Genomic DNA, 23,544 nt, shown 5'->3' with positions numbered 1-23,544 from the left:
CGATCAGTCTCAGTCCATGACTCCATTCTTCGGCAACTACGGTGCAAGGCCGATACTGTAGAAACTTGCAATTTGTACCCTTGACCTGACCTTGACCTTGACCTCAAACTTTAAATTAAGTACATGTTTTTAGTAGTTCGTGATGAGAGCTTTCGATTGGCGTTTGTATTTTCCAAATCGGACCGTTAGTTCGGGAGATAACAGGGGGGGGGGGGGTAAAATTTACCCCCCCCCCCCCAGCCCCGCGCGTTCGGCTGGAGACCCCAGCCCCGCGCGGGTTAACTATTTTGTGGCAAAACCATTGTGCAACATAACTCAATTGCTTGAACACTTGTTCGGTCACGCCTGGCCAGGTGGCAGCCTTTCTCTTAGCGCTGCCACTGTTGCCATTCTTGTAGGTATCAGTCTATGAGAATCTGATTGGTCTTCGGCGGCCGGCGAACGGACTGTGTCGAGTGGCGACACTCCTCTCGTTTCCCTTCGTGACGCCACTCAGTCCGGCGACTTTGCCTGCCGTTCCCACGGTTCGTTCGCACAGTGGCGCCGTATCGCTATCCAACAATGTCACGATCGGCTTTTTCTGTGCTCCCTTTCAATCGGCATTATGAGGCCCGTCACGCCATCATCTAAAACAACCTCTCATGGCGATAAGACGCCTGTACTTCAAAAAGTATCTGATGAGAGGTTTTATCCAAGAAGTACAAGACGACGCTGGTTCTTGGAGGCACAGTACATAGACACGACACCGGAGCTCTGAGAACCACTCTCCGTGACCAGCTTGAGTGCAGCTATCGTTTGTCAAACGAGGCGGAACGCACTCACCGGACCAACGGTCTCCGATCGCCCGCGGCTCCCAGTGGGGCCTTGACCTGCGGGTGTGCCCCGGTGCCCGCTAAGTGGCGCCGCCAGCCTCGCCGAGCGGGCAGCGGTGCGTTGCCCGTGTCACGGCTCGCGGCGGTGACGGCGCCGCCGAGCTGTTTTCGGCGCAGGACCGCTGCCGGAACAGATGTCCAATTGTCCATCCCTCCGGCCAGCAAGGGAGTGGGAACTCGTATTCTCGTGCAATAGCGGGAGAGGGTGGTACCCGTTGCAGGACGGCGGTCACGGGCAACGGTCACGACGGCAGGGGTCAGAGGAACACTGCGCCACGCCGCAGAGGGCTGACTCCGGGAGCGCAGCACGAGCAGAGTGGGGGCGGAGGACCGGACAGCACGTGTCTGCAACTGACAGACACGTTCAAACGCAGCGACTGTGACACTTAGTGCCCTTTGTTGCCGAATAACGGCCAGTCGTTGCGCGTGTCGACAATTATAGCGGATGGAAGACATTCCGTTATTATGAGTCGCGTGCGTAACGTCGTATTTAATAAGTGGTATTAATATGCAACCCGTTGTGAAGCTTTTACAAGATAGGTATGCATCGTGCGACCAGCTGAAGTACACACTAAATAACATTTACTCACACTTCATTCAAGTAAACTGTTTTAAAGCGCGCTCGCTGTTTTGGTGAGGCCAGAAATAACACGAAATGAAGAGTAGGTAACGAAATATCAAATGGCCGAATCAGTCCATGTCATTCCAATTAACCGTCAGCGTTGAGCGTAACTGATGTTTGTGGGCATGGCTCGCGTGAATGACAGGGTATCGGCATCTATTGTTAGTTGGACCACAGCCAGCCCAACCATATCCATTGGACTGAATTAGGGACCGAGCCGGACACACAGAACACTTTGGCGCCCACCCATATAAGCCCATTGGAAACGGTCGACAGAGTATGGACTGGATTACAAACGTACAGGGTGTCCCATAAGTTCGTTCTCACCTAAATTTTACGTTTTTAGGCTCTCTTGGTTAAAGACACGCTGAAATTGGTTCGTTACTGGGCTTACGTGGTTGCCATGGCTGGTAGAAATATGCTCCACAGTAACTAATTTCTGTAGACAAAATAGTTTTGCTAGAGAGCCCGTTTCCTACACAGACGGCTAACGCCGCAACATAGAGGTCTCCAATACGGGTACGTCTCGGTATTTAGTCAGCACGTGACCATTCGCGACGATTGAGGGTGATTGACGCCTACCAGTCTGTAGACAATGTCCATCGCTAACTGGACGCACAGTCAGCAAGTGACACCGATGATTTGTCGGGAGTCAATCATTGCAAGTTTATCCTCTTTTTTGTCAGGTCTCAGGAGTGAGCCATGTGGCCAAAACTGTGTGGCGCCAAAGTGGCCATCAAAAAGGTCAAAGGGTTAGAAAGTTGGTAAACAGACTTTTCAGGATGGATTACCAGCTGTCTAAGAGTGTTCTTTCGGGGTACATAACTCAAGGTGACTTAAGCTTTGCTTACCGGAGGGCTCAAAACAGTCAAAAACGTCTTAAAATGGCCAAACATGAGTTTCGTTACGCCTGAGGCTAAAAAACTAAAGGGCTGAGGATATCAACCAGGTCATCTGGACTAACTAGTCCACGTTCGAGATGAAACACCCGTCCAAACCCGAAAACAACCCCATAAGGGCGAAGGAGGAGGCCTCCGTTTCGTCCCGTTATGTTCCTATGCGAAAGGCCAAGGTCACGGTATTGTGGGGTTATAGGCGTCCAGACGCTGACCAGGTTGCGATTGGTGTCCCAGGAACAGCTTTGGGAAGCATAATGCTTTTCCAAGAACATCTCAGGGAGGAGTTTCAACCCACAAGCTGAACTCGAACCGCGAGTATGAACACATTTATAGAGGAGAAAATGGCATCCGAGAGGTCGTAGGCCCATCTTCAGGCAAGACAGTGCATCAGTGCACAGGTCAAGCAAAGCTTAAAAGCGGTGCAAGGAGACTGTGACAGGCGTTTGTGGCAAGACCACATGCCAGGCACCTCATCGGATCAAAATTTCATAAAAATTTGTTGGTTATGCTGAAAATTAGGCTCGTCGAAGCGTAGCGCTGTTCCAGCCTCGAGGAGCTCACGACGCATGTCAAGTCAGTCTGGATTAACTTCAAGCCTGCTATGCAGCCAAACATGCCGGTTGGCATGCCGCAGCATGTGTTCATGTGTTTGCCTATTAAATGGGAAGCACATTGAGGGGTCACAAATATATCAAGACGCAATGTACTCTGTTTCACATGCAAATATAATGTGAGAACGAACTTATGAGACACCCTGTAAGTGTGTCAACAGACTTACATGATCAACTTCGGAGCGCGCTTATATGCCAAAATAACCACAGCATGCATGCTTGAGGGAAGGCCGAGGATAACAAAACCACAACGCCGCCTGTCTCGTCTCTCAGGCGCAGCATTCAGCCTTCGCGTGTGAGGCGAGCTATAACCCGTTCAGCCCAGACCTCGGCCGGCCATCCGTGCCGTCCCGTCTCGACCCCGGCGTGTGATGGGCGCCACGGAGACTCTCTCACGACCTATCGATCATCAGACGGCGAGCCGAGGTCGGCCGGCCGCCGGGTCACGAGTCACGGGCCACCCGCGGGGCGCACCCAGTCACGGCGGCCGGCTGGGTGGGGGACGCACCCCGCACCCCCGCAGCCCGCTCCACAGTCGAGGCCGGCCCCTCTACCGGGTCACACGGACTCGGCCGAGCCGCGGCCAGCGCGGCCGCTTATCGAGGCCGGCTGTGAATATCTGGGAGTGGCCGCAGGCAGTCACGTGACCGGATGTGACGTTACGTAAAATAGCGCGATCACAGGACATAATGAAGTTCATAAGTGAATAAAAGCATCCCAATCAAGACGTTATTTAACATTTTGACATACTTGGAAAACGGCATGCTAAGTAAGTTTCAATATTTTTTCTTCAATTTATCCTGTTGATAGTTTTCGAATGCCTACAAAATTCTTCTATGTATTAGGGACCACGGTGCCAGTCTGCTTTAGTCACATTGACATGTAGTGAGTTTGTATGATTCCCTTTCCAGGAACCACGCTTATCTTAAAACGGGCCAATGATTTTATCCACCCGGAGAAATCCCTACCGCTTACGCTCACGCCTGAAATCCCGACAATGCACACGTGCGTTTTAGCAGCAGCACTCATCCGCACGTCGGTCGTAAATCATACACCAGACCCGTCCAGCCGTAATGCAGCTTTTACGTTCCTGAGTTCCAATCCTTTACCGAGCTGGGAACGGTGACAGTCCTCTGAGCACCTCCAGGCACCCGGGGTCTCCGGCTGCACGCACTGGGCGAGCCGGCTCTGTCGTGCGCGCCGCTCATCTAAGCATGCCCGGTGCGCCGATTGGACGCGGGATCTGTCGGCGTGCAGCGCGACACGCGGTGGCACACGGGCTGACCCATTTCCGCCGCCCAGCTGGTCCGTGGGACTGGCCCGCCTCCCGGGCCGGGCGGCGCGTTCAGGTCCAGTGAGCACGGCGGCCCGGCAGGCGGTCAAGAGCGTCCGACATGCCGTGCGACAGTGACATGTCATCCTGTCGGCGTTGCAGGGATTGTGGTTCCGGCTGCGGTTCGCTGACGCTCAGCTTTCTGTTGTTACGATCCTGCGCCGAGTGTCGTGGCGACCGGATGACGAGGCCTGCGGTTTCCTAAACGGGCGTCTGCCGTGCCCCGGCTGGGGATGGGGCGCCTCCGTGGCTGCCCCTCTCCCTCCCTCCTCTCGGCGGGGTCCGCTCTGGCCGTGCCAGGCACCGATGGCGTATCGTCCTTCGAGGCTACGTGACGGTGCGCCCATGACCGGACCGCTGGCCAGGAGCCAGATTATTTGCGACGCTACTGCAGCCAACCATTACATTTCACAACACATCAAACACAGAATCTGCAGGGTTACACCAACGCAACTGCGGAGACGCTAATCTTGTGCACTCGTGCGCACGGCTCCGTGAAATTTCAGCAGATTGTCTCGACTGCGGGCCGCGCGCGTCGCCAGAGCAGCGTTCCGTTTTAGCGGCGTCCTGACGTGTTTGTCTAATGGTCGCGGCGCGGTGCTACGCTCGTTATCGAGCTAACTGTGTTACGGGAGCACGGTCCGCCGGCCGCCGTGGCGTCTGCCGCCGCCGGCGTCGCCGCACACAGAGACAAAAACGCTCGGACGGGCGCGACACAGTTAGATACCGGCTCCGCCATCGGAAACACACTCCCGCGACGTCTCGCGTGCCGTTGTTTGAAGGGAAGCAAAGGTTGATTTAATGTTCTTGGATACACTTTTTAGCCAAATGTTTCTCTATGTATTCCAGGTATCGGCAGAGGTCGGGCTAACTAGTTTTTGTGGTGAAGTATTAAAGACTCGAATTAATTTTCTGTTTTATGCTTTCCAATTCCGTTCGAACGGTGCCACGGTGTTTTCACAATGTTTTCTGTCTCGGTTTTCCATCCAAACCCCGCGGCGACCTGTGTCTGACATGTGTAGGCCGCCGGCCCAGGTCTCTGCATATTCATCAGCCGCTCCAGCCGCGTGTTGTCGGAGTAGTTTTGCATATGCTTCACCCGCAGACGTGAGCTTTCTAAGCTCCCACTAACGGTGGGAAGTCTCCGACACCGTTTCCGTTGACGTAACTGAACGGTGACGAAACGGCTCCATGGCGAGCAATTAACAGTCGCCCACGAGCTGTGCTCCTGCGAAAACGCGGCCGCATCTGACCGCGAGTCTGCCCCGGGCGCCGGGAGCGGCCGAAATCGCGGTCAGCTCCGCGACTGCCGCGGCGGGAGACTCCGAGCTGAGCTGAGCTGAGCTCTGAGCTGAGCTGAGGGAGCAGGTGTGAGGCACAGGAGTTGAGTCAGCCGTGCGGCGCGGCGGTCCAGTGCAACTGCGCTCACCCGACCATCCCCCGATGACCTTATGCACAAGGACGAGTGACGGAGATGCAAAAATGCGTTTCTGCAAATGCATGGCTGCCTCGGATTGTTCTTGCCAAAAGTCAAACACAATCCTTCCTAAATCTCATGAGAATTTACTTCTGAGTGTGGTGGTCAAGGAGACCGGGGACATTGCTCATGCATGTCAAATCTGGTAGCGCAGGGATAAGTTTTATACATAAAGGTGGAGACTTGGGAGTGACAGCTTTAGATGGTAGGTGGATGCGAGTTGAAGTCCCACTCGGCCGGGCCAAGGTTGCTAATCGGTATGCTACGTGCACTCCTCACCACCGTATAACATATATTTATACTCTACCCTCCACCGTACTGGACATGGTCGCCGTATTTATGCTCTGGTCGGGGCGGAGAAAGGAGAAACGCAGATAGGGATCGCAGTAGCTGCAGGCGCGGAGAGCAGATCCGGTCGGCACTGCAGGAGGCCTCGGACCGATATCGGCCCACCTCCGGCCACCGCGCCGGCTGCGCATGGAATGGGCGGTGGGCCTGCTGGGCATCAGGTTGGAGTGGGCGGCGGGTCTGATATCAGCTGCAGCTTTCAACCTATGGTTCTGCAGCGTGAAAAGCGTGCATGTATCGGAGTAACAAAGAAAGGTGGTGATGGTGTCATATTGCTGCATAAATGAGCGAACCTTTCGTTACAATTACTTTGGACACGCCAGAAGGGCATATGCTGTCAGTTTCATATGTATTTTTGTTCATGGTGCCGACTGCTGAGTTTGGTTCTGGTGACATTTGAGTGGCACCCAATTGAATGGCTCCTACTCATGACTGATGGCTGAAGCCTGATAGCTGATGAGCGTTAACTTGCGACCGACTTGGGATAACGAACCGGCGAAACTATTGACTGACGACCCGTCTGACGGCCGCCAGCCGCCAGCAGTCGGCCACCGCAGCGCAGCGCGGTGGCGTCCGCCGCCGGGCGGCTCGGGCGTAATTTTGATAAATGTCGGCGCCAGAAATAGGCCAGCGGGCCGGTGCGGTGGTGGCGGCCGCCGAGGAATGCCCACAGAGGCGGACACGGATGACGGTGCCGCGGGCAATGACGCGTGCCCCGGGACGCTGGCTCTGTCACACAGGGAGACGGGACTGGAGGGGCGCAGGAAGGGGAGACGTGACGGAAAAGAACGGGGAACTGGGACTGAACACTAATGATGACGGTGACAAGGAGGAGACACGAGGACAAGAAAGGTGGAAGAGATAGGAGGTCCTGTTATCTCGGCTGGATGAATGTCATTCCAGAAAATGACTTCCATGTGCACTTCAAATGACGCAGCAATAAAAGAGACGCGTCCCATGTTACTGTGGCCGTCTATCAGCTCCATTCCACAATTTACGCCGCTGGTTAATAGTTTCACTGCTGACGTTTGTTTGTGCGCCAGTACTAAGACGTTATCGTGCCCCTGGCTCAGCGGGGGCGGTCTCGTTGCCCCGTGATCCAGATGTTCCGGCTCAGGGACCCCTCAATAAATGGCCCAGCCTCCGACATTAGCGAGGCCCGAGTAACGGGTCGACAGTCCGGGCACGGCCACATTTTCCGCATGACGAGGGATCATTGCGCAGCGACGCTCCATTACACGGGAATTCGAGCGGAACGTAATGGGAAGTGCTCACCCGTTCATACGTGTGTTTACTTGTAATGCGATTAGAAACAGGTAGAGGATTATGTTTCCCGAGCATGCCATGTTCCAATAGTAATTAGCAATACAATTCATTATTCCTTACATCTTAAGTGTTGCTATTAGCCCTTACTATCTGTTTACGCTCTGTTTAAATCCATTAGATACAGATGAAGGTTGAATGCAATTTTCGATCCGCATGCAATTACGAAGCCTGGGCACAAACCAAGCTGTAGCCTTTTCCGCCATGTCCAGTTGCCAAGGCATCCAGCTGAGGGCCTCTGCGCCTCTCCTGACCCGTTCCTCAGCGGCCGCACCTGTATTGACCGCCGGGTCAGTGCACTGAGTTGACCTGTCGCCCACGTCAGCACGGCCACAGCTGCTGCGAGTGGGCCTCACCACCAGGTAGGGCCACTCGCCGCCGCCGGTGTCGCTTTCACGGTGGGTGCGGACGGGGCGGTGCGCCGGCACGCGCCGCGCAGAGCGCTCTCGGCAGAGCCCCCGGCCCGTTCCCAGCTCCCCGAGTCCCCGCAGTCGCCGCGAAAGCGAAAGTGTCGGCGCGGTGCCGGCGGTGTCCGGTGGCGCTGCCCGGTGTCCGGTGGCGGGACACGGGTGACCGGAGCGGCCCCAGCGGCCACCGGTCCGGCCGGTCGGTGTCGAAACCTGCCCGCGCCGCGGCCCGTGCCGCTGCCTTTCTCGGACGCACCATGGAGATGCATGGCATGTCTTCCGCGAGCGGGCCGGTTTTTGACTCCTCTCGCCGGATGTTGCACAATGGTAGGTCCGGTGCTGCATTGTGCTGCAGGAGCTCGTCACGGCGGTGTTTATGGGCATGAGTTGTCCCGAGCTGCAACAGCACTTACATGCTCCTTCCTTGCAATGCCATGACCTGCAATCACGACAGAGGACGCGGGACGGACGCCGGTGTCCGACATTGCAGCTGACCATGAACGCTAAACGTGCGACCGACAGCGCTGGCGTCGCACTCAGTTCTCAGCCGTGTGAATTGCCCTCCTTTGCATATGTGTGCCATTCTGAACATGCAACCGGATCAAGGCGATCGTAACCCGAACGCAATTGTCTCCATAACAACGTGTTTGTCACGAGTGTCCGGCATTTGTGACGCTGACCATGAACAAATTAAGCCAGCTAAAATTGGCCCCTCCAGCTGAGATAAAATTGTTGTGTGCCGGACACAACAACAAGGTCGAAGCTCTTTGAGAAGTCACGCTGCGCCTCGGGCCTTCACTGCAAAATTGCCCAGGAAGCGGAGTTCCGAGCGTCTGGCACTGCCATACGTCTCCCGACTCAGAGTCCGTACTGTCTCACTCCACCGGGCCTGGTAACCTTCCCGGCGGCGGCGGCGCCGGCGAAAGTCTGCGCCGGAACTGTGTGCCATTGCACGCCAGTGGAGCACACATCCCGCCGGCGGCGAAAGGAGCCTCCGACAGGGCAGTCTGTCGCGCTTCATCGGCGCTCCAAGGACGGATCGGCGCTCCCACACTGCCCCAGGGGGATACCGAACCTCTCCGTACGGGGAGAGAAGGGCACAGCGAAGGCCGCGACTGACCTCACTGCAGCCAGAGCCAAGGTTCGGTCACTCTGGGCGCTAACTGCGGCCTCATTTGTGTTTCTTCTGTCGCCGACCACAGTAATCGTGACCCAATAGGGTGAGGATGGGGAGGGCGGTTAGCTGCTTGGTTTCACCAACATTCCTGCGGGGATTCAGAGAATATCGCTGCGGAGTGCAGGAAATAGTTCGGAACACCGTTTCCGGCTATTAAATGAAAGGATCACGAAGATCTGTGATAATTTCTCCGGAAGCAAGTGCTTCACATTTGCAGATCGTCGCTTAGGCAAACTACGACACTGCCTTAGTGTGTTCTGGTACATTTTTGCACGCTGCCCTTATTAAGGTCAAAACGTCTTCGCGGGTGCAAAAACATTTGTATCCGCTTTCGCACTATTACCGGTTCATAGGAGAGCAGCATTGGCTCATAAGGATAATAAGTGATTATTACATGAAAGCTGAGACGTCAGGGCTCAACAATAATTGTCGCTGGAGAGCAGCAGAGGATGCTACGACCTAACCTCTTCATCAACGTCTATTATAATTAGGTTTTGGGCTTCAGTGGCAATAACATGTCTTTATGCTAATCTGGGTGAAAATTAATCCCCATGATAGTTGGACTAATGTCCTGCTCGTTGACCTAACCATCTCCTCTTCATTGTCATAAAATTTCAGTTATTTGCTTTCTTTCTCTGAGGCGCTAATCCCGCGCTCTGAGATGGTTCCAGCCGTTCTCTCTCTCTCTCTCTCTCTCTCTCTCTCTCTCTCTCTCTCTCTCTCTCTCTCTCTCTCTCTCTCTCTCTCTCTCTCTCTCTCTCTCTCTCTCTCTCCTCCGGTGACAGGTCAGTGCCCCGCTGCTCCTGACCTGTCGGCTGACCGCCGTTACCGTGCCCGCTGCCGGTTAAGGTGCCCTGTGCAGTGGGCTGGAACGACAGGGCACTGTGGCTGCCCCGCGCCACGTGCACGGTCCGACAGCTGCCCACCGACGCTTCCTTGTTCTGGGTGAAACGGTCACTCGTCGGACTTGTTCTGCTAGCTGGATTAACCGACCGCCTGCGCGAGATCGAACCGCAGACCACCCCGGCTGCTCTAATTGGGCTCACTTAGTGAGCGCCTCACATACCGGCCGGTTATCTGCAATTACAGCTCCGGCCGCGGTGCCGCCCAGTTCATCCCAAAGCCGGATATATGGCAGCACCGCCGGGTATATGGCAGCACCGCCGGATCGCAGGCGGTGCCGAAGACTCCTTCGTTACTGCTGAGTCTCCGGCGGTACTGTTATCCTCACTGGTACTGCTATAACCCCAGGGCTAACACCGGTCTCACGTGCAGTACTCGCCAGTAAATGTCCCGCATCTGGGGCGGCTACTAACACCCCGTCTAATTAGCCCTCTCGGAGGACCGGACCGGCCACCGGCAGCGGTACAAACACGGGTCACACGAAGGAGGGTGGGACGCTCCGGTGGCCAGAGACAATGCCGCTCCGGCGCCGCCACTAACGGGTGGGCCGCCCTGCCCCTGCGCGGCCTTTGCAGTCGGCCGCCCGCCTGTAAACCCGAGGCACCTGGTCCCGGCAGTGCTGCGGTCCAGCCATATTTGTTCTAACAGTGTCTGTTTGTTTTTATGTAGCTGTTTGTAGATGCATCTGCATATTATGTAACTGTTTCGGATGGTGAAGCTGACTCCTGCATAGCAGATCTACCACCACCGTTTAATTGCGACTGCATAGGAACCTGAACATATGTTTCTCGGGTGTTTGAAACGGCCCAAAGAGTGCATTGAAAGAAAAAAGCATTAATGATGTACGTAACTGCTAAGCGGCCGCATTGTTCGCACTGCCCAGGAGTTAGATCTAGCCCAGCCTTCTGTAGACAGAGGCTTATTCCTGATCCGTTTTCTATAAACCCTTTGCTTTCGTCCAGAAGCACACCTTCCAATGGCCGTTGAACCGCGATAAGCCCTTTCTTTGCGCTCGAGCGGGTGCCAATCAGGCGCGTAAAACACACACACACATACATACAAGCAGACAGGCCGATGGAGCGTAGCTCTGGTCTGCCTAACGGAGGCCGCGGCACGGCGTGCGCCTGCCTTCCCACACGGGCAGGCTGTCTGCGGTGGCCGGCCGGCTCCGCACCATTTCACAGCTGACGGTGGCACAGCGGTACATACCTACGCGACTCTCGAGCGGTCGGTGAGCTTCATACTCGGTTCTGGCTTACATAGTTGTCTCAGAGTGTGATCAAGTCAGCCCTCTGTTATACGACTCTTCGCTCCGTCTATCTCAGTTCGTATCTGCGCAATCTCGCTGGGAAAAGCTATGACGTGGGATGGCCGATATACCCGTAACAAATAATGCAAAGCGTTTCGGTCATAGCTCCCCAACGTCTCGCATCTATTTCCTAGCAATCCCCTCACATCTTGCCCAGCATTCGCGACTCACGGCATTCACAAATACTCACATATCGCAAAACGACTTTTCAGACGCATGAACGCCGTCTGGTGCGCACTGATCAGCGGCCGCCTGCCCGTCTGACCTGCCGTGGCTCGCGGCGCGGCCTCTCCGGTCACCGAGCGGTTAGTGGGTGCGGCCGGCGCGTGGGACGTGCCGGACTGCCGTGCCTGGCACGGCCGGGCGTGCCCCGCACGGCAGCCGTGCTGCTGCATATGCGTCGCACCTCTAATACCACCGTCCCCGCCCTCCGACGCCTTTACAGGAGTCTTCAGGCAGCATTTCCGGCGTCCCAGTTCAGCGTCAGAAACAATGCCGGCTCCCGCTCGGTCCGGGACGAGCTCGGTGTCAACGGTAACCGGACCTACTTCGGCCGCTCGACGGCGCGTCATACGCCGGCTAATGTGAGAATCGGCCGGCTCACTGGGCCAGTCGGATGGAGCGAGGACCGGCCGGACGGCGTGTGTCGCTCAGCCCTCGGCCTCCCTGACCTCCACCCACTGGGCACCACCCCGGTCCCCGCTGCCACAACTGCAGCCGACCGAACAACACACCGACTCATCATCGCGACATTGCCGGCGCGACGGCGCGTGACGTCACGCCCGAACGCGGCCATCCGGTGACGTCACTGGCCCGAACTCGGCCAGTAGTGCGGCGCCTAACGGTGGCCCAGGGGACAGCTGGTTAGAGCGACAGCTGGCTGATGGCCCGCCACCGCTGACCTTGTGGTCAGGTGCGGAACGCCCATCGACACTTGCCTCATCACTGCCGGCTTCTGATTCCAGAGTTACACAAATCTATGCTTGCCAAATGGTTACGAAATGTTTTGAATGCAATTAAGAGTCAGTTGGTAGTCAGGTAGGGCAATGTTATGCGAAATTCATATATTAGCACTTCAATGAGACGAAAAATTCCGATATTTATAAAGAGCTCCAGGAAATTACCGAGGCAGTTATCGTAGCATATTTTTTTATCAAGGGTGCTGAACTGATTCGCACTGAGCCGAGCAGGGTTGTGCTAACCCCTTCCGCGAACCACTCCGAGTAAGGTCCCGTCTGGCACCACGGCCACTTTAATGGGTCATGCGCCGATTTAGAGCACGAACTTCCACGGTAATAGCCCGGATTGGGTCCCACTGGAGGCCACAATAGAATCGGTAGGTATTAATACGGTGGTGATAACATTCAGCAGAGCTGAGCCGCCCTTTTCGTGATGACTGCATGCAGTCCGGACAAACGCTCCAGCTGGTATTTGAAGTCTCGGTGATTTTTGTAGGGATATACGAAACAACCAAACGAGCAGAAACTACCCTTTAAACCAGACGGTTCCGCATTTGAACGGCAGAAGTGAGCGTTGTTTTCGGCGACTGCAATGGTACAGTGGTCACTATCACCGGAGACTGCAATGTCGCAGTGGCTGCTATCACCGGAGACTGCAGCGATGCATCGGCCACAGAACGCTTACAAAACAGCGTGGGAAGGTAGTCTGTTGTTGAAACGCGATGAGTTTCCTTCTAAATGAAAGGCTTTTCAGCAATCAGGGAATGCCTGCGGTAATTGTAAAGAACGAAGGCGTAACTAATGCTGGTCACAACACGAGATCACAACACGCCAGCTCATCTAATTTTAGCTCTGTCAACCGCACCGGCTCGATTAACACTTACTCAAGCTCATCCCACCCACTCGGGTTCATATCCCTACAGTTCAACCCAGCTTTGTCCAGGGCCAGCCCACTCTATCAGCCCAGCCCACCCTATCAGCCCATTGCTCGGCTGGGCCAGCCCACTCTATCACCCAGCCCAGCTCTGTCCCGGGCCAGCCCACTCTATCAGCCCAGCCCACCCTATCAGCCCATTGCTCGGCTGGGTCAGCCCACTCTATCAGCCCAGCCCACCCTATCAGCCCATTGCTCGGCTGGGTCAGCCCACTCTATCAGCCCATTGCTCGGCTGGGTCAGCCCACTCTATCAGCCCAGCCCAGCTCTGTCCCGGGCCAGCCCACTCTATCAGCTCAATGCTCGCCCAGCGGCCTATCCATGGGCCCGCCCACGTGGGCGGCGCAGCTCCGGCCGGCGCGGCGTCGCAGCTCGGTTTGCATAGTCGGTCTCGGTTACGGCTCTGTGTAACGGTGCGCCGGCCACCGGGCCGAACTCTGGCCCGCCGCACACTGGTCGGAAACGCCCTCACGAGAGGCCACGGGCGATTCCGGAGTTTCGGATTATTTTTTACATAGATCGATTTGAAATTGATCAAATTATTATACTCAGGCCAAAAAAACTAATCCGGGTGACCAAAAATAGCTGTAATCAGCCCCCGAAGATAGGGTATCCCAGAACTCGGAAACTGACGCGGAGCAAGAGGTTTCTTGAGCCGGATATTCAAAGTCTTATTGCTGATAGACACCAAATTGAAATCCCACATATTATGCATCAAAATGTTCGTTCTGAAGTTGCCGACTGGTCAGTGCAAATTTTTTGGTATACTTTTTCCCTAACTAAGATGTACTATAGCTTTTTTATGAAGGCTCTCCTACAGTGATTCTGGAATATAACTGCAAAGTTTAGGTAAGGAAACAACAGGTAGTCCCATCTAGTTCCACTCTGATTTTTTGTGAGATGAAGTAGGATTTAAATTTACACCAGGGCAACATAAAAGCTAACTGCGCATATTTGCGCAAAATTTGCAGGAGCCGCTCTTACTACCCAACTACCGCCCGCCCCGCCCCAGTTTCGGCTCGGCCGCCGCGCCCGGCTTACGCTGACCTGTGTGGCCTGCACGCATCCATGCGTAGTTGACTGGTCATTAAAAACAGATGCGCTTGAGTTTATGAATTTTGTGAAAAGCGCGTTTTATGTATGCATTTATGTATGTATTGACATCAAAAGCCTTCCACATATTGCGTGGCGATTACGGCTTGCATTTAGAGAGCCTTGCTATTGACAACCATCACTCGGCTGAAGAAAGTGGAAATTGAAACCTTCGTGAATATAAGACGCTGCAAATATAGGACACCTGTCACTGACGTCGGGTTAGGCCTTGGGCCGTCTTTTTACATTAGATCACAATTCCGGTATTTAACCCTGGCCGGACCGATTGGTTTTCTACTTTGACCGGGGAGGGTTGGTACAACCCCCTCGCCGTTTCGCCTCTAATTGAGCTAGAGCCTCGCGGAAAAAACAAGCTTGTGTGCCGTTATAAGACGCAAAAATTAGGTACTACCCGATTTTAAGGTCTTAGGTCAGCCAGTGACCTCTTACGTCAGGTAAGTGCCACAAGGCACGGGCTCGGTTTTAGGTTAATTACTTTGCCAAAAATGGTCGCACTGCCGCGATTTTGGCATAATCGTGTTTGTCTAGCTCAGGCGCGTTGAATGCTATACTTGGTGTTCGGGTGAAGTCAACTTAACCCTCGCCGGCACAGGCCATTTTGCGTCCTTCGACGGCACAAGGGGGGGGGGGGTTGGTACGACCCCCCTCGCGTTTGGCCCCTGATCGAGCTAGAGCCTCGCAGAAAAAACGAGCGTGCTGCCCGTCACGAAAGGAAGCCGATGATACCCAATTTTAAGGTCCTAGGTCATCCGGTGACCTTCCAGGTCAGGTCAATGACCCGAAAACCGGGAAAATCGGGACCTATTAGAAAGTCGTAAATTGTGGCTGCTATGTGGCTTTCCGGGGTGCTGATTACGAACATCGTATTAGTTTTGATCAGAGATGATGTCTTTAAGCATTTAGACCAGGTCGGGTCAGGTCAGGTCAGGTCAACCGGTAGGGGTTGTGACGGATATTCGTAATACGTGTCAACCGCCTCTGACAGCTTCGTAACATGTTACGAAGGCGCCAAAACTACTTCGTAAATGTTCAAATGGTTGCTAAATTAAAATTCAGCCCCAAAAACTAGCCTAGAAACATGTAAAACTCGAAAAAGTGAACCGTCACCCGAGGTCACCAAAGGTCAATGACCTGATCTGACCTTCAGGTGACCTTGACACCCATCCTTATGTATGGGAGCAACATCAAATCACATGTTTGAACATTTGAAACCACGAAAAGCTTGCAAACGCGCGGCTAATGCGAGCCGACATACGCCGAATGCGATTTCGGCCAAACATAGTCACGGAAAAGAGGTCACAACTCACAGGTCAAAAGTCATTGGGGTCAGGGTTATGAAATTTTCAGGGTAGGTGTAAAATTGATCAATGCGAGGGCACTGAAAGCTTCGTCGCGATCGGCCGCTTTTTACGCGAGTTATTCGCGAAAAACCTTAGGGGGGTTGCATCACCCCCCCCCCCTGTGCCGGCGAGGGCTAAGGTGTTAACCTCGGGTCAAGGTCAGGTCGGACTTCGGAGCCCCTCAGGTCACGAAAATGGTTGAAGGAGGTCATATCGCATATCATTCGATTCGGCAGGTCTTCCTGAGTCCAATGGTGGCTTTCCCGACTCTCTAGCTCCATCTGATCAGGAGTTATTGACGAAAAACTTACATGGCCTTAGTGACGTCATAAATGACGTCACGCAAAGTCAACAATGCTAAAGTCAAGCACTGGACCTTGCAAGGAGTGCATGAAACCATTCCCGGTGCCCGAATAGCAGCTGCCAATTTCCCTTGCTGACTTAAAGTGGTGCTAGATCCTGTATTATACTCAATTATGACGTCATAACTTAACAGATTCACGTCATATATTTAGTGCTTGACATCCAAATGATAGCTTACATATGACAGAGAAGGTATGCAAAGTTTTATGAAGTTTGCTTCACTGGTTGTGGAATAACAAGCAAAACACTTTTGCGGAAAGGCCGCTGGCCTCTCGCTGGAGCGTTTCCGACCAGTGTGCGCCGCCGCGCTGCTGACCTACTTGGGCCGGCCGCCGGCGGACGTCGGGGTGCCCGCCGGCCGGCCCGGTGATTCGCTTTTTGCCGAGTGGTGGGGGCGGGGCGGGGCTTAGTAAGGATAGGGGTGTGGGAGGGAGCTCATCGACCGGTGACGCGTCAAGGTGGAGGGGGGAGGGGGAGGGGTGATGTGATTCGAGGCTCGAGCTGTTGTTAAAAGTATGGTGAATTACATTTAATTACATCTTGAATGGCATTTATGATGCGTTGATTGATGTGATGTTCCGTCCTGAAATTGTGTTTTGGTAAGCCCACACGAAGAACAGCTCTCCCAATGTATGAGTTCCGGGGAAATATCAGTGACTTGATCCCGCCGTCAGTGCGGATAATTTAATCTGCTACTACATCGTGTCTCGGTGATGTCCCGCCGGCGAGTTTTCTAAGCCGCGTCCGAGCTCGTCTGACGGCAGCTCTCTGGTACTAATTCATGTGGGGCGCCACCCGGCACCCAGAGGCGCCGTTTCCCTGCCAGGACTGGTTCCTCGCGAGCTGGCGACGACGACGGTGAAAGTATTTTTCCGCCTCGAGAGACGATACCACGGGGGACGTGTATTACAACATAGGCTCTGGAACCAGGAAGAATTTGTCTGATTATACTTGCAGAGCCGGCCATGTGGCAAGGCTCTGAGATGTGCGGTTCACCCATGTGCTACACTAGCGGAATGTATCACTGGGAACTGCCACCGCCAGTTGTGTTGCAATCAAGTCTTTGAATGTAAGAGAAATTGCTATTAGCTTAGACAAACTTCAGTTTTCTTTTTGCATCAATGGCAAAATCTAGCCATCAGCAGCATCAACCGACCGTAGCGAGATAATGATCAAATTGATCTAGAGATAAGTGAGCCTTTAGCTTCATGCATAACAGGGATGTTCAAGATAATACATAAATATCATTGAATCGTTGATTAGCGAGTTTGCTACAGTGCGCACCCCAGTGGGTGGTTTAAGATAAGTGTCATTAACGTGACGTTGGTTATTCTTTTTTTTCCAAAACTCTGATCTATGCTTTTATAGAATTGGGAGCTAAATGACTAGGAGCAGCTGTTTCATTCGATTCGCTGCCTTACGCAACCGTTTACCGCCGCTATCAAATGCTACGCTGCGACACACGGCGATACTCTGCGACTCGGTCGAGTCATGGACATCACGGTTTCCATCAACTGTCGATAATAATCCACCAGCGAAAGGCCAGCTCTAGCCACTTGGGTTTGGCAACGTCCCACTGAGAGCGGCCGATCAGAGACAGGTGGCGGGTTCCATGGACCCACGGTTACCCAACCGTTACCTCACGGGCCACGGGCAGGCGAGATCAGTCGCCACGCTTTGACCTGTGGCCTCAGAATTTGTCGCAACGCCCACGACCAATAGACCTGGCCCGGAGAAATCCCGGAAAACGCCACATTCGATCACGAATTGGAATCGTAGTCGCCACAAGAGAAATGCATCCACCGTTGTGAAATTGGTAAAGACGGAATGTCGTCAGGAATTGAGTCAATTCACACCACGTCTTTGTCACAAATGAGGCGTGATATTGATGACGAGATGACATAAATCGTGCCTAATGAGGCGGAAAATCACTGAATAGGGCGGCACGTGAGGTGGGATGTGACGCAGCTACCTTGCTGCAGAAACCCCTGACGGACTCGCTACCACAGTCGGGCCGTCGGGAGTGTGTCTCTGGGGCGTGCCGGCCGCTCGGCCGACTGGTCAGCGCGTCCCGTGCCGCCCATCCAGCCGAGACGGCCGGCCGGGTGTCGAGATGGCTCGGCGACGGGCGTCCCACATACCCGGCAGTAGCCGTGATGCAACCGCAGCCACCGCTGACCGCCGGCGAGCCGCCGATGGCGGTCAGCGCGGCGCGACAGAGACGAGCGCGCCGCATGGCGCAACTCCGAGCGTCGCCGTCACCGCCGCTGGCTCAGAGAAAGGGCCGGCCGGACACCTGCGTGAGGCGTGGCGTGCGCGCCGCCTGCCCTTCCCCTCCGGAGGGCGCGCGGCCGGCCGCGGGCCGTGGAAGGACGGAGGACGGCGGACAGCGGGTGCATCCGCTCCCGACGCTCCACTGATCCGTGACGCGATCGGTGCCTCTGCTGCGCCCGACAGCTGGGCTGCATCTCCGGCCGGCCGGTCTGCTGGTCAGCCTCACCGATGAGCATCACAAAACAAAGGCACGTGAGACGGCACGGGCAGTGGCCGCTGTCCCAGTGGCTGCATTGTTCCCGCTCGGTGCTCTCCACTCCGACCAACAGTGGTTTTTATCGCTGAGAATCGTGCGACATAGATCCGATCGGTTCGGAATCCAGGAGACTGTGTGAATCATGACCTACAATTACCAGGGGATATGTGTTTTGAACGTTGAGGGATCCATGATAGCGGCGACATATTTCACAGTAGCTGTACGCATATGAATAAGAAGACTTATTCATTGTTGAACACAAGTAAAATAATAGTGTGGTGCAAGCTTTCATTGAAGTAATGAGCTCTTTCAATGAACCTCCAATCTTGGCCTCGCAACAAGTTTTCCGGAAACTGGTTATAGCTATGTGAAAGCTTTATTTAAAATAGCCGTGATATTGGTGTGCTTTTGAAAATATGAATTTATGATTTAGAAACAACGTTACTCGGACTGCAAGGTGGTAATTAAAAGCGCAACTTGTTTGTCTCGCAGTGGCGGTTTTTGGTCGTTTCGATGAGAGTGGTGTTTGAAGCCTTTTCCAGCACAGTTAATCGATGCAGTTGCCGATAAATTAAGAACAAGTGCTGAAGAAGCCCAGCAAAATCTGAAGGCTTATAACTAGTTAGATCGCGATAAATGAGCTTCGCAAAAATGAGAAATATAACCGCAGATAAGGCAGAAACATCAATCTGGAACAACCATATTTACATTTTAAGTTCGTGACGCTGGCAACAGCAAACCTTGTTGCCATTTTGTTGGCCACAAATGAAACCTCCACCAGCCCATCAGTCCCGATTCCAGTCTTGGATACGGTCCCCGGTAAGAGTCGGTGGCCACTTACCGATGAGGGCTGCGGCGAGCAGCGCGCCGAGGGCAGCGCCGCCGGTCCATGATGGCCTCATGGACCTGCGCGCGGCCATGCTGGCTGGCTCTCTGGGTGATCGCTGACGGTCGGCTGGCGAGGACGCTCAGAGCAGGTGCGCCATGCCACAGGACGTCAACAGCACGCGACCGGCCTCTGTCGGCGTCACCACCGTACTGCAGCGGCCGGCGGCCGGCGCCCGGTCAGCTCGGCCGGCCGGCCGGCGCAGTGCGCAGGCGCGCCCGCCGGCCCGCGGCGGCGCCGCAGTGACCCGGTCGGGTCAGCCGCGCCGTCGGCGCCGCTTACGTCACAGAAACGACCAGGTGAAATGAAAATGTGCGCCCGACTCGCCGCTGACCGGCCCAATGTCGAAAACTGTTGACGCTAAAGGCGAGGGAAAGTCAGACTAGCCGTTCTCACCTCTAATCCGGCTGTTTGGAGAACCTGGAGATGATCTCATGGGTTCATGGCTATAATGGCCACCCAATGGGTTATCGACGAATCAACACTCCAATTGCTCGAATAATGTGGAATTTGTCTCGGTTGTCAAAACTTATGGGTTTAAATAGCATACATTGGGGGAGACATTTTAGCCCATTGTAGCAGATTTTAGTCGTAGTCAGCGCTAATTTAAGTACCGATCGATACTTGTTTTGGCCTATATAAGTGCAACTGCCTCTGCCGTGGACCGATTGGTATATTGTCGTGAACAGAGTGAAATATAGAGATGGTAATTACATATTTTCTAGAGGTGTGCAAGTTATGGTAAGAACTGTGATTCCTTTAAGTGCTATTTATGATTTTAATTGTACTAGTACAAAAGAACGTGAAAAAATGCCAGTTTTATAGAGAATAAATTCAACTGACAACTACCTACATTTTACAATGCTTTAGGGAAAGGTGCTCAAAATAATTGGGCCCCAGTCCGCATATCTATATATGGAAGGCAAGCGCAGTGTCCAAAGTCCTTAAAATAACACCCGGGCCAGGCCAAAATGTCCGTGTTCATACACCGACTCAGCATAAGCATTGTTGCAGAAACACAGTTTTGTCATCAGGAATGACATGAGTATTATTATGGTAGGTCGTATAAATATGCGCTCCAATAGAACTCACACCAACGAATGCACGAATTCCATTTGATCTTGCTTCTCCATATAATCAGCATTATTGAAAAGAGCGACCAGATCGTGTCGTCCAGCACTCAGCTGTTGAGTGACACAACTGGTGTATTCAGACAAGTCCGATGCATTTAGAGCCGACAATCGGCGTGTTCAGGCGCCATTCCGAGATGGCTGTCTCACCGTCTGGCCGAGTCGCCACGGGAGACGACGGGCGAACGGTCCGTACGGGCTCATTAGGTCATGACGGGCACATTACAGACGTTCATTAGGGCAGCCAATCACGGCAAACGGCTGGGTGGATACAGATACTCAATCAGCACCGATCGTAACTATAAACCGGCCGCTGCTCCAGACATTGCACAATGAGTGATCAGCGCCGGATATCTAGCTAGGCACTGGCTCAGCTGTCTATGTTTGATGTTATTGATGTATAAAAGAACGCCTTGATGGGGTTATTTTTCATGCTTCTTTATAGACGCTGTTTTATTTTTTGCTTGAATGATAAAGCACAAAATGAACGTTATCCCGACAACCCTATTTTTTTCGGCCGGACCGTCAGGGAGGAATGTTTAGCGCGACAAGCTCCGCCCAACGCGAATTTTGACATAATTCCTGTCAAAAGGTTGATGCTAAGCTACAAACTCATTCAGTGGGTCTGTCGTCTCGTCGACCTGCCTTCAAACTTCGATCAAACTGCCCCTGAAATGCTCCTCCAGGCCTGAGATCACGTGGCATATAGTGTCCTCGGCGTGCCGGCCCCACCCAGCCCGCTGGCGGTGCGACGCCCTCGCCCTCGCACCGGCACGCACTCTGCATTTGTTTGTGCGCGCAGTGGCCGCCGCCCACCGGCTCGGCCCGGCGCGCACCAGAGTGAAAGACGTGACAAATGCGGCGCACACGTCCAGCGTGTCGGCAATCGCGGCGCGCGGATGCGGCGGAGAATTTATGCCGCGCGGCCCGGAGAATCATCGCTTAGCGCCCGGGCCAAAGGGAAAGTGCGGGCCAATGGTGGTGTGAAAGGTCGGGGGTCGTCTCCAGGGACGCCGCTGGGGGGGGGGGGGGTGAGGATGCGCCCGACCTCTGACCTGACCCGAGCGCGGGAGCGGCGTGGAGGACGTCGAGAAGGAGATGGGCCGAGATGGAGGGAGAAGAGGACTGTTCCGTCAAGCCGACGTCCATCACAGGCACTTTGACGTGTCCAAGTGTCCAATGATTTCGTCCCGTACCCGTCGACATCCTTACAAACATCCCCGAGCGGCGTGCAGAAAAGTGACGTCACAAATCAATTATTGATCCTTGGGAGGTACTGAGCTAGCACTGAAACTGAGATCACGTGATAATGCTAAGATGCAGGATGCTATCAATCTGTTGTAAGCAGAACCCTGACTAAATCGGGAAGCCGTTCCGTTTTAACCCTATTAGTGGCAGGCTCCTGGCTACCCCCTATTAGTGGCAGGGGGGGGGGCTGTTTACGACCCCCCCCCTTGATATCTCGAGATCTAACGGGCCGATTTTCAAAATTCAAACGGCATTCGATTTCGCTCAACGTGATCTACATTTCTAAAAAATAAAAATTAAAAAATGTCAATAGGGGGGGGGGGGGGTAGAGGGGGGTAAAAACGGGCAAATTGCAGATACATTTTAGACTGTTTATCACGGCCAGGTTTCTGAACCAATCTTAACGCAACTTTTGCCGATCGATAGAGAATGAACCAGGAATTCACATGGATCCTAAAAATATGCATTTTCAAAAATCATAGGCGGATACAGATCATTGAGATTGGGGGTACACAAAAAGTATAGTAAATAAGGTTTTTGTTGGTACTGTTTCTAAAAAGGGTGGTAATGGTCTTGTTATGTTACAATTTTCTTATGAGAGAACGACTACAATTGTATTGGTCATGCATAGGCGGTGTCAGGGCACCTATGTTGGGAGGTAAAACATAACCCCCCTTTTTGGACGCCTGGATCCGCCTATTATAGCAAAAACGTGTCAAAAGAGGATGCACAATAACTTTGTATATGTTATCACATGATACCTTTCATTCACTGTTCGTAAAACTGGTGCAGCATCGTGATCTTCGCCCAAATGACTCGCTTCACGAATAGGACCCCCAATTCCCAGTGCTCTGGAGACGCCCCTGGTAAAGTTATGAACTTGAAATTTTCAGGGAATGTGCCCAATTTAGTTTTAGGAAAAGTCAGAAAATTTCAGCATCGTAGCTTCAGCGGTTTCGGAGATATTCCCGAAAAACCTGAGGGGTGGATAAAAACAACCCCCCCTGCCACTAATAGGGTTAATATGCTCGTATAATCATATGTCATGACAAATGCCTAACTCAAGGATATCGCGTGAAACCGAGGTGATCAGTATGAATCCTGCAGCAGACGCTTTTTGAACTGAGTTATCTAAGAGTACCTAATATGTAATGCTTTGCCTTACCCCGTACAGGTAACCGAAACGCTGCATATTTAGCCTGCTCGTCTACTAGCAGAAGCTTAAGTATTGAAGGTATTTGCTTTGCATAGCTTCCTGTGCCTACTGCTATGTATGACGTTCTTTTTTCGAGGTAATTTTTGACTGGAGAGAGGTTTATGATTAATAATGGTGTGGTGTCCTCGCTCCTCGGTCGGGCTGGTTGCGAAAAATGCTCATTGAATTGGAAATGTCGAATATCGTTTATGCTTAGCGCCATTCATGTGCATTCGAAATGATATTCATAGAAAGTAAGAAGTGATAAAGAAGAGAAGGGAGAAGGACAAGGCTAGATAGCGGATCTTATTCGGAGGTTAGGTATGCATTAGATACCAGGGAGACATTGTATTTACTATTTTGTTATACAACAAAATCTAGGAAACTGTTTATCCCAATATATCATACCTTATATGTATGTGCTAATGACTGTTCGTTTTAACACGCCTTCATCGATAATTCATACCTATGGCGTTTTCATCAGTTACTATTCTTTCTGTCGTGAGTGCATCCGGAAAACCCAAACAATGGCGTCTAAGCTCACGCAGACATGGGCAGTTGGGAC

The 23,544-nt window shown here is 53.3% G+C and overlaps 1 protein-coding gene across 2 annotated transcripts in view; it reads right to left on the bottom strand.

Moving 5' to 3' along the window:
- Positions 1–19,562, bottom strand: part of LOC122364795 (mucin-17-like) — a 50,962-nt gene extending 31,400 nt beyond the window's left edge. Inside the window, exon 1 of one of the 2 annotated variants that reach the window (XM_043335539.1) lies at positions 19,362–19,562. In XM_043335539.1, the coding sequence (XP_043191474.1) occupies positions 19,362–19,440 (79 nt within the window). In that variant the 5' untranslated portion in view covers positions 19,441–19,562. The remainder of the gene's footprint in view (positions 1–19,361) is intronic. The other variant, XM_043335540.1, reaches the window with a different exon arrangement.
- Between the last annotated feature and the right edge of the window lie 3,982 nt (positions 19,563–23,544).

The sequence above is a fragment of the Amphibalanus amphitrite genome, unplaced genomic scaffold, assembly GCF_019059575.1.
Source record: "Amphibalanus amphitrite isolate SeventyFive unplaced genomic scaffold, NRLGWU_Aamphi_draft 000698F_arrow, whole genome shotgun sequence".
Lineage (NCBI taxonomy): Eukaryota > Metazoa > Arthropoda > Thecostraca > Balanomorpha > Balanidae > Amphibalanus > Amphibalanus amphitrite.
Note: the sequence above shows the minus strand (reverse complement) of the source record. Positions and strands in the feature narration are given on the sequence as shown.